The sequence below is a fragment of the Rhynchophorus ferrugineus genome, unplaced genomic scaffold (assembly GCF_030347505.1).
Source record: "Rhynchophorus ferrugineus isolate W39M unplaced genomic scaffold, kcgeb_rfMv2 rfM5, whole genome shotgun sequence".
Classification (NCBI taxonomy): Eukaryota; Metazoa; Arthropoda; class Insecta; order Coleoptera; family Curculionidae; genus Rhynchophorus; species Rhynchophorus ferrugineus.
Window position 1 is genome coordinate 17,338,662 of NW_027472584.1, and position 12,294 is coordinate 17,350,955.

Consider the following 12,294-nt stretch of genomic DNA (forward strand, 5'->3'; position numbering starts at 1 on the left):
ACAAGACCCAATCTCTAAACGTCTCGCTCATTACACTGTTCCAGTCTTAAAATAAAACGCATGAATTTGTTTCTTCGAAAGCACAGCTCATCAGACATGCAATATAACATTTCTTAAAGAACTATCGACTGAAAAAAGTCGAAATAGTCGAACTAATCGATAGTAAAAAAACTAGCGACTGAAAATAGTTACGACTACGACTGTTTTTCTATTCGTGATAACAAACGGAGATGTACGAACTTTGCCGTACTCATTTGGAGAGAGGAAAGGACGGATATAATTGTTCAGTTCTCTGTACTGTATAGATCAGTTCATTTTAAATAATTTTAAATTGGTAAGTAGCAGTGTAAAAAAGGAATGGAGCAGAGATCCCAAATATATTTAATCGTATTTAATATTCAGAAAGTAGCAATGACATAACATAATAAAAGTAATTGATTTAATTCTATTTCATTCTAACATGTCCTTACACATTTTTTTTTCAACTGCGCCATAACTGTGACGGAGATGTACATATTTCTTTTCTAACTGTCTATGGAAAAAAAGGAGACAGATAATTGCTGTAATTTATTACCATCAGAATAATAGTTTCATTTTGAAAGATGTATTATTTTTACTTTTCTATATTTGACTTAATTGTGAGTAAAGAGGAATGGCGTAATGACTACTAAATATTTGTATCGTATTTTCTCAATCGATCTATCAACTATTTAACCATCGCGCCCTTTTTAATTACAGTAATATTTTTATTCATCGTTAATAAGGGATATTTTAATATTATTATTCGTTGAAACTTGAATCAAATAAGTTATAACATTGAAAAGGCGTGAACAAACACGGAGATACTTAGAAAATTGAAAAAGTCAATAAAAAAGACCCAATAGTTAACAAGATAACATAAATTCAGTCAAAATTATTTTTCTATTTATCAATCAAAATGTTCATCAGTCGAATCGAATATAGCGACTGAAAGTAGTTGACTGAAACAGATAGTAAAGAGTAGTCAAATCAGTCGGATCGAAAATAGCGGCTGAATCAGTTGATAGTAAAAATGACTAAACTAGTCGTTACTAGAGTATATATATGTTACATTTAACGAACTACTAATCGAACTACTAATGTTTTCGAACTACTAATTTCTATTGAATATTCAAATGAAGGCGTACATTCATTTTAAGGTCTATCTGTTACTATTCACAAAGAGCCATTTGCTAGAGAGTTAATGGGCCAATGGCCATTGTTGGTCACGTACCCCGAATCTTAGTTATTTCACGGAAAAAACCTCCCAGGGTTAATTAGTGTTTACTGGTAATATTTGTAAATCCGTTGACGGGGTAAAGTTCTTGGAGAATATAATATTATCTCATGGTGGGGTTCTATACCCGCCACGTTAAGAGCGTCGTATGAAACATTCACATACAAGAGACCGAGTCCAGGCAAAGACCTAAACATACGATCGCCTTAATTCACTTCAGTGTAAATAGTTAATTAATAAATTACTAGTAAGTACACTGTAATGTGTGATTTATTATTTACATCCAAGTCTAGCTAAAATCGTCAGCTTTGCGCTGTGAATCGCTGGTGCTAACAATACGAACAGATAAAAGAACTTCAAAGGCAGTTTACTACGGGAGCTATCAAAGGTTCTCCAATATCGGAAGAAGAACAAGTTTCATTTAACACATTTGATGTAGTTTTTTCACGATTATTAATATTAGATTCTTAAACCTAATTATAATTGTTCCTTTTTTTAAAGGAATCGTTCTACCTTCTATAATGTATAGTTCTTCCAATAAAACAGCACAACAACAATGCACGTCAACAAAGTTTATAATGCAACGTTCCCGCACCAAATTTAAGTTTTCGTTTATTTCGTTTATTTTGACTCTTACAACAAAATACTAATGTAAATAAAATAATGAAACAAAAATAACGTTATAAAATATAATTTATTTTAACATCATAGTATATTTAATGCATATTTATTGAAGGTCTTCAACTATAGTTAATTAAACAGCCACAACAGTTTGTAGGTTAGAGTTGTTTAATTATATTTACATTGACATATGACAACGGTGTGTACGAATATCAATACAAACCGAATTTTATAGCCCGATTTGGTTACATGTTCGAATGCATCAGACTTTATTCTGTCTCATTTTAACTAGAGTAATTAGTAAAATCAGAAAGAAAAATGCTCCTAGTTTAAAAGGGATTTTACGTTTTTATAAACTGAATTTCGCAATATATTCGACGGTGTTGATGACGTGCATTCCCTGTTTTATTGGATGAAATATGGAATATGAAAATATGAATATGAAACTATAGGTCGACTTATTGGAAATAATATCTTGTCTCTAACATTTTCTTCCAAAGTTTAGAGTAGTGAATAACATGAACATCATTTTTTACTGTCATCAATAACATCCAATCTACTTGAATATTTCCATATCTTCTAGATTCAGGGGATGAATAAAATAATATGAACACCTAATATATATATATATATATATATATATATATATATATATATACAATATTTATTTATTAATAAGGTGTAGAGCCACCATTTTAAAACGATTACAATTCTTCACAGAATAGATTCGTTTTTAGAGTGTCTGAATAGTTTGTTGTTGCATCAATATAGTACCAAAACGTCGCCCAATTGCTTCAATGATGTCGGAGATGGAAACAAACTCGTCATTTTCATAATACTCTGAAATATAACCCACAAAACTTGGCATGTAACAGGACAATTGAAAAGTCCCTGGCCTACCATAGTAAAACACATTTTTTTTTTGCAAAATTACTTTTTTTTATTGAACATAAATCCCTTCAAAGGTGATACACTGATTACAGTGACCCTCCAACTTTTCGATACCAGTTTTGTAGTACGATTTGTCCTTTTTTTATTCAAAATAGGCCTCAGTTTCGGCGATCACCTCTTCATTCCACGAAAATTTCTTCCCAGCGAACATTCTTTTGAGATCTGAGTACAGGAAATAGTCGGGAAGCCAGATCTAGAGAATACGGTGGATGAGGAAGTAACTTGAAGCCCAATTCAAGGTTTTTTTCCATCGCCACACTGACTTGTGACACGGTGCATTGTCTTGGTGAAACAGCACTTTCATTTTTTTCAAATGCGGCCGGTTTTCGGCGATTTCGTCCTTCAAACTGTCTAATAACGCTATGTAATAGTCGCTGTTGATGGTCCTTTTCAAGGTAGTCAATAAAAATTATACCATGCGCCTCCAAAAATACAGACGCCATAAACTTGCCAGCCGACTGTTGAGTTTTCCCACGCTTTGGAGCGGGTTCATCGTGTGCAGTCCACTCGGATGACTGTCGATTTCATCCATTGTCACATATCGACGCAAAAACTCGGGTTTATTACGCTTGATCATCTTCAAACACTGTTCCGAATCATCAACTCGTCGTTGGTTTTGGTCAAAAGTGAGCTCGCGCGGCATCCACTTTGTACAGAGCTTTATCATACCCAAATATTCGTGAATGATATGATGTACACATTCAGTTGATATATTTAGAGTTTCTGCTATTTCATTGTCATCATTTTGTGGATTTTTTAAAAGTTCCTCTTTTGTGCGTCCACAACGTTCACCGTCTTTGGTGTTCATTTCATCACGTCTAAACTTAGCACACCAATCCTTGATGGTTGGTTTTCCTGGGGCAGTGTCCGGAAACTCGGCATGAAGTCAAGTTTTTGTTTCAACTGTATATTTTCCTTCAAAAAGTAATATTTTATCAACACGCGAAATTACTTTTTATCCATTTTTTTCACATTAACAAAAGTTACTTCACTCAAAATGCTATAATTCACAAACTAATGATACGACAGCTGTCAAATTTATACTCGTATCTTTTGAGGATTAGGACTAACTAAAAGACATATGGATTTAATTCTAGTAGCGCCATCTATGTGTCAGGCAGGGGACTTTTCAATTAACCTTTTAAACTGAGCAATACATAGGTGCCGCTTTTTTACGCGGAAGAAGTGTTGCCAGCATTCAACAATATGTACTATATGACATAGTGTTCATATTATTCAGCCTATCCCCTGTAGATTCCATAGAAATTTCCAATAGCTTGAGCCACGACTCTATTGTTAATATATTGTTTTTATTAAATTTTATTACCTAGTTATATAAAGAAAACTCAGATGTCTCAACATCTGTATCTAGAAATATACCGAGACTAAAAATAATAAGAATTTCTAAGTAAATCGTAAACGGGTCTTTTTTTTTGATTTTGGGAAATAGTGAAAATGATCTAAACTTGAGAAATAGGGTATTTACGGAATGGATCAGTTACGTTAAAATTATGTTAATCCATCTCCCGTAATAAGAGGCTTGATAACATTTTGTTAGTTATGATTTAAGAGGCATTTATATACAATTATTCGAATTTGTCGAAAAAAATTAATAATTTTGGTATCAAATGGTGAAGTCATGGAATGAAAAGACGCACGTTAAAAGATATTTCTTTGACAGTTGTCTTTAAATCGATTGAATTGTCCCAAACGAAAAGTTGATCGTCTTTATAAGGTCATCCGACAGTTCATACGGACTAAATCCTTAATTTTCTTCACGTAATTTTCATCGTTATATTTGAAAGAATCCGTACATTCTCTTTCACCTTTAAACAGTTTATACCAACCAACTGATTAAAGATATAATCTTAAAATTTGACACTATGACCTTAACTGTCATAGGTCCTACTAACCGAACGAAAAAAAAATCTGGTTTAGAAACGCATTTTTTTTTATTTCAGCAATTATTGTTAATATATCAGAAAATATTAGGCCGGTTAAGTATTTTTATACTGAAGGCCATGCCTTTTGTTAAATGTATGGCGCATCAAGATAAAAAGAACAAATCTATTCTTACTTTAAAATTTCACATTAAGCGAAAATTTAATTATATATTAATAATGTAAATATTACTGATATTATTGGCTAATATGTAATAAATGTAAATGTACTTACTTGTAAACCATCGTATGTCCAGCTACCGAATTTCATTTCACATCTTTGGTCATCAAAAGGAAACCAAGTGATGTCAATTTTACACGTACTTTTAAATATACCAGGAGGCAAATAAAAACAACTTCCATTGTTTCGTACTACCACATTGGTAGGATAAGTTCCATCAAATCCTTCGTCAGCACTGTAACAAATTAAAATTGTTATACTTAATTGCAAACAATAAAAAAATAATGAAAAAATTAACAATTAAGTTGCATACGTCTTCAAAATCTATACAATATTTATTTAGATATCAAAATAAAAGCTTAAATAACTTATATCAAATAAACAGTTCAATATTATACTACTACTTGTACTTGTTGGCGGGGATAACTGTCCATTATAGACAAGCTAAGAATATTGAAACATGTATAATGCTCAACAATGATGGAGATATTCTGAGCTGTTTATATGTAGTAGAAGTAACATCAATAACACTTAATGTAAACTTATGGTGGACATAATCTGCCACAAAAACGTATGTTAAAAAACTCCTTGGTCAATATGGAATTCTAAGATTAAGAAACACGAAATGGGCATTGAAAACGAACAAAATTATCACGGATTTCAAGTGCACGAAAAAATCCTGTCCCATCTATCTTATTCCCTAGACTGGGCAAATCAAACATAATAATATTAACATATAAAAAGTGACCATTGTCGGACAATTGCATCATATAAGTACTATGTTATCCAATTTATTTATACAGCTCATATAACGTACGAAAATGAAAATAATATTTTTTTGTACATTTAAAAGGGCCAAACAATTTAAAATTTTATTTTTATTTCGGATTAATTACCAGCAACTTCTACACATCATTAGTTTCTGCATTTAACCTTTGATGAAAAACATAATTGCATAGAAGCTTTTGTAAACAGCGGATATACCGCGTTTCTCATGAAAAATTCAAAAGCTAGCCCTAGCGAACGAAATTAAATCACTTTAATTACATTATAGTAGTTTATTACCAAAATGTTTTATTACTTTTTATATAGTCGAAATTAACAGTTCTATTCTTTATCCTAATAGGAAAATATTTAAGAACAAAAAGAACTATATAATTATATATAACCAATTTATTTAGTATGTAAATAACATGCAGAAAAACGGTATTAAATATATTGAATATATGAATAATTTCTCGCTGTTTGTCAATAGCTTTACTTATAACAAATTGATTGAAATAACATATTTAAATGTTATTTGATAAGTTACAGGTACAATGCTATATACTGTGTAGTAAGCTGCGGTTTTTATTGAAAATATTTTTACCGCGTTGCAGATGCACTGAACATTAGTATGGACAAGATCATTGAAATATCAAAAAATAAAAGTTATAATCTTGGATTCACCGAAAAGAAACCGTTCGTTCTCATACGAAACGGGTGATGAATCAAGATTAGCATCAATGTATAATAAGAGTGAGTAGTTTTTCAATATAAACATAATTTAATACAAATATTTCAGAGGAAAATGTTAGTCTGAAATATATCCAAAGAAAAATTAAAAATATGGAGCTGTTTGAGGGATGTAGAACATCATTTCGTACATTGTTGGGTAATTTAGAATTTAAATGATGTAAACATAACCTACGAAGAAGTCTAATGGAACTTCCAGACGTTGGTTTTAAAAGTATACAAAATTTAAAAAGATATAATAGAATTGAGACTTATTATTTAGATTTATTTAGACTCATTTGATTATTTTAATTTGTTTATTTAGATGACACATGGATATTTCAGAATGGGACCAATATACCCATGAGTCACTCATGGCAAGATAATAATAAAAATAGTGTTAAGACAATAAAAGTTGATGGAAAAGGTAAATGTTGGAATAACAACTGATTAGCAGCATTGCAGATATATTGTTCTTCATGCTTGAAACAGGAATGGAAGGGAAACACCTTCGGTTTGGATGAGCTGGATCAGACACATTGGAGAAGAAATTGACAAATGATGGAATTGGACAAATGTTAGATAGATTGGAAATTAACATCTTAGTTATTCACTTGAATGAAACGCTCTGAATATAGGATTATAAATCCATGTTCAAATTGGACAAATGTTACATAGATTGGAAATTAACAGCTTAGTTATTCATTTGAATGAAACTTTCTGAATATGGGATTATGAATCCATGGCGACACTTTTCGAGACAGTGTGTTGAGAGTGGAAACAACTAACGGTCAGAATATAATTAATATGCGATAACTGATAACTGTAGTGTGTAAAATCACTTTACCGTGTTTTCGCGTCCATTCTGGACGTTTTCCGATCCATGCACGGTTCAAATTGAACATTTGTTGTCGGTAGTGATCACTATTAACTGTATCGCCAGGTGTTCAATAGTTCGTAATACACCGCGCCAAACACAGAGTATTGTCTTGTTACCAAAACTATTTAGCCTTGGAATCGATTTCATTATCCAAACTTAACATATATTAGCAATTATATAGCTAGCTTCAGCTATATAATTAACATAGCTTCAGATATATAAATATCAGTAGAATAAAATGATATATTTTTAAAATCATAACATCGCATACTAGTCTAGCGACTTCTGTTAGAAAAACCGGTAATGACTTTCAGGTGCACCTGGTATTAACATCCAACTTATTAAACATCCAGTATATTGTTTAATTTTATTTAAAAAGATCATTATTCAAAATAGGTTACAATTTACTAACCTGTTATACATAAGCACGTCTGGCTTCCAAATACGATGCGGTGGTATACGAAGATCTTTAACGCCACCAAATTCAGACGAGTTCCATCTAAGATTCACGTCATTCCATTCCTGAAATCAAACATAACATAAATGCAGAAGATTTATACATTTTTTTAAGAATTATAAGCCCCTATCAAATGTTTTTAATTACAAATATATAAAATCACTATTGAACGTATCGATTTTAATTAAAAACGGTATTGCCGATATAAATTTGATTTATATGACTGTAAATTGATAATTAAACCGACAATATCTACTATAATGAAATTACAAATACCATGAAATTAATCTTATTGATTATTATTTTACAATGTTATACGTTCTGATATTTTCATTATATTTGAAGTATTAAGAGTTTAAAAAATAGATATTTTTAAATGTCGTTATTATATAGAAAGTGATACCATTGATTGTGTGATACTAATAAATAGACTGAAAAGTCCCGGGCCTAACAAATAGATGCCGCTAGTTTTATTGCATTCATCGCTTTTCAGTTAGTAATATCCTTTAAAAGAAAGGTATTAAAATTTTATGATATTTTACTCATAAGTTTGTGAGTTATTGTGCTAAGCAATTAACAATAAATAACAACTTCGTGTTTTAATTTTACACTACTTCTTGATGGGAAATAATAACATTCAAGCGAAGCAGTGGCTTGAAAAGTGTTATAAACAGTCCGCTCTATCAGAAAAACAAAAAAATATTGGTTTGCTGACTTCAATCGTAGTAGCAGAGACACCGATGATGCAGAACACAATGGACGTCCAAATGAGGGTAACACCAGAAAACATAAAAAAAATCCACAAAATCGTATTGAATGATCGAAAGTGAAGTTGCGTGAGTAAGTAAAGATATCAAAAAAAAGTGTTGGATTTATATTGCATGAGCATTTAACTATGAGAGAGCTCACTTCAAAGTGGGTGATGTTTGCTCACTATGGACCAAAAACGTGTTGATGATTCTGAGCAGTGTCTGGCCTTGTTTACACGTAAAAAATGGAATTTTTGAATCTATGTGTGACAATGGATGAAACATGGATCCATCACTTCATTCCGGAATCAAAACGATCGTCATCTGAGTGGACAACAAAGGATGAACCTCGTCCAAAGAGCCCGAAAACACAACAATCGGCTGAAAAGGTTATGGCCTCAGTATTTTAGGATGTGCGTGGTTTACTATTCATCGACTATCTTGAGAAGGGAAATACCATCAACAATGAATATTATATAGCGTTTTTGAATCGTTTGAAGGCAGAAAAAAGAAACGACAGCATATAGTAAAGAAAAAAATTTTGCTTCATCAAAACAACGTACCGTGTCACAGGTCAATCAAAGTAATGGCAAAACTACATGAATTGAACTTCGAATTGCTCCCACATCCACTCTATTCACCAGATTGGGCTCCCAGCGAATTCTTACTGTTATATAATGCAAAATAATGTTCACCGGTAAGAAATGTCGCTTGATTCAAGAGGTTATCGCTGAAACTGAGGCCTACTTTGAGGCAAAAGATAAATCGTTCTAAGTGGTATTGAAATGTTAGAGCGGCGATGGAATGATTTGTGGCTCTTGATGGAGATTACGTTAATGAATAAAGCTAATGTTGAACAAAAAAAGCGCGATTCTTTTGTTACGCCCGGGAGATTTCACCCCATTTGTTATCATCCCTAGGTTGTAAAATATGTTGTTCATTAAAAAACTGTTAACTCGATAAAAAAACATTTTATTAGGTTGTTCAATCAGTTCGTAGAACACCATGTATTCGTCAACACTAGGATTAAAATTTAACGTTATTTTATTTCATAAGAACCATATAGACCATATAGAGAAAATACACTTCAGTGATAATCAACAAACAGAGACAGCAAAGAAAGACATGAACGCACTTTTTGGACTACTCTTTATATCAGGCTTGGTGCGTTTTGGTCGTTAAAGTACAATAAATTTATGGGCCACTGATGGCACTGGGATTGACATATTTCGAGATACAATGAGTAGGGTACAGATTGTCATTCTCGTTCAACAACTTAAGATTCGATAGTTCAAGTACATGCAGCAAGGGAATAAAGACTGAGCGTTTAGCTCCAGTAAGAAACATTTGTGAACATTTTATAAAAAAACTGTCAAGATGCTTATATCCCATATAAAAACATTAAAATCGACGAAGAAGTTCCTTCATTCCTTCAAAACCGGCAAAGTACGGCATTCAAATTTATGCTTTGGTGAATAGTAATACGTTTTACATGCTAAATATGGAACAATATTGTGGGAAATATCCCGAATATGATCCGTTCACTGTAAGCAACAAGCCTTATGATCTTGTAAATCGATTAGTACAACGTATATCACAATCATCTCGGAATGTTATCATGGACAAGTTTTCAAGACAAGTCGTCTTCAATTAAATATATCAATGCATCGATTTCAAAAAGATGTAACTATATTATCTTATGTCCCAACGCCATGTAAAGTGATATATCTGAGGTCATCACATCATGATAAAGAAATTGATTCTGTAACCGGAAGTAAACAAAAACCAATTGTGATAATATTTTATAATCATATCAAAAGTGGTGTTGATTTAGTTGACAAGTTAAGCAGAACTAACGATGTTTCAAGAAATTCCAAACACTTGCTACTAACAATATTTTTTGCATTACTCATCATGCAGGAATAACTGCTATGATTATACATATGATTAATAATGGGCTAGAGAAAAAGAAAACAAATTGGAGAGGAAAAAGTATTCGCGAATGAAGCCTTTTTTGAGCAAAAGATCTGTAAACAAGAAAATAAAATCAAAAGCCTTGCGCAACAGTATCAGAAAATTTTGTAGATTATTATCAACATGTAAAACAACTTCCTGAAAAAAGGACTAACATGATACAGATATGTTCAAATGTTCAAAATGCCCTAGAAAAAAGTACGGAAAAACTAAATATACATGTACCAACTGTTATACTTAGATATGTATGGAGCATGCTGATTTGTATTGTCAAGACTGCAATAATTTGGAACCTAGTGATCTCATTTAGTAAAATTAGTGATTACTATATTTAATTACTGTTTAATTTAAAATAAAAACAATTGTGATAATTATATAAGTAATTCGTAATTATATAAGTACATAAGGTAAAAATGTGATTCTTGAGAATATAAGTTTTTTTTTTAATTTTCTCATTAAAACTGAAAAAAAAATATTTAATTACTTCTGATTTTTACTTAAACGTGATGGTTAGAATGTAGAATTAATATTCGATACATGATATTCAACAACAAATTTATACATGCAAATTTTGACATTTTACTGTCTGGGGTATACCACACCATTCCTAATATAGGGCAGATTTTTTAGTCACCTGGTACACTGATGGTTAAAAAATTCCACTATTGTATTTTTTAAATACAAAAATACATTAGATATGTACAGAAACAACAAAATAGCTTTGTTTCAATTCGAACTTTATCAGATCAGCAGTTCTGTACGGATCACAAGTTTCTTTCATTAGTGCCAATTAAGCGTAAATCCGTACGGATGGTTCGGAATAAGCGGCTGCAGCAAATCCTTTCAGGTACTTTCAGAGCGGCTAATCAAAAATAGATCTCGAATCAAAAATAAATTAATGCATAACCTTCAATGTTCGTTTAATTCTCTTCAATTATTGATGTTATTAATAATATTAAAGCTTTTGCGTTTTTATATATCAACAACATTAATATAAAAATACCATTAAACAAATGCGTAACAATAATAAGGCAATTTTATTAAATGTAAACGATAATTGTATAATAAGTGTACAGTGTCTGATGTTATTTAATGCTTCGAATGAAAAAAGTGAACACTACCTTAACTAATCGATTTCATACAATGTTTTTTATTATTTTCTACGTACGTTCTCAAAATCGATAATACTGCATCAATTAACTTTCCACGAAAATTTATATTATTTTTAAATACCAAAGTCCCCTGCAAAGTGAGCTCTCTTGAAGATAAAGAATTACTTTCATGGTATTTTTGTTTGGATTTTATTCTTCTCGATAAACTCAAAACATTGTCCCTAAAGTGGTTCTTGAATTTAAGAGATAACCGAATGTAAGAATGAGCTGTGAATGAATAGGTCGAAAGTATCATGATGAAAAAAAAAAAAACAAAATTCCTAAAAGTCCTTAAACTAAAAGCTCTCTTAAAATTAATAAATTTAATCCAAATCTATAATCCTTGCAGGTGGCGCAAGGAATGCATAATAAACTACACCATGATTTTTACGATTTAATTGTTTTAATCATAATAGTACAAAAGAATAATGTATCTAGCGACAATTTAATTGTAAAAAGGTTTTATGTGTTCTCAATGGCTGTCACATAATATCAAATGTATACTGTAGTTCAATGTCTCAATATGGCGTGGCAATATGGCGACTTCAAGTTTAAATATGGCGACGTTGGTAGCCGTGCAGTGAGCGGGAGGAACATAATTCAAATGAACTTATGTCAGTGTGCTGTTTTTGTCGAATTGT

The 12,294-nt window shown here is 31.4% G+C and overlaps 1 protein-coding gene across 2 annotated transcripts in view; it reads right to left on the reverse strand.

Moving 5' to 3' along the window:
• Positions 1–12,294, reverse strand: part of nAChRalpha7 (nicotinic Acetylcholine Receptor alpha7) — a 78,882-nt gene that overhangs the window by 24,332 nt on the left and 42,256 nt on the right. For both annotated transcript variants that reach the window (XM_076405006.1, XM_076405005.1), the window contains 2 exons: positions 7,735–7,844; positions 5,003–5,183 (listed from right to left, as the gene is read on the reverse strand). In XM_076405006.1, coding sequence (XP_076261121.1) covers positions 5,003–5,183; positions 7,735–7,844 — 291 coding nt within the window. The remainder of the gene's footprint in view (positions 1–5,002; positions 5,184–7,734; positions 7,845–12,294) is intronic.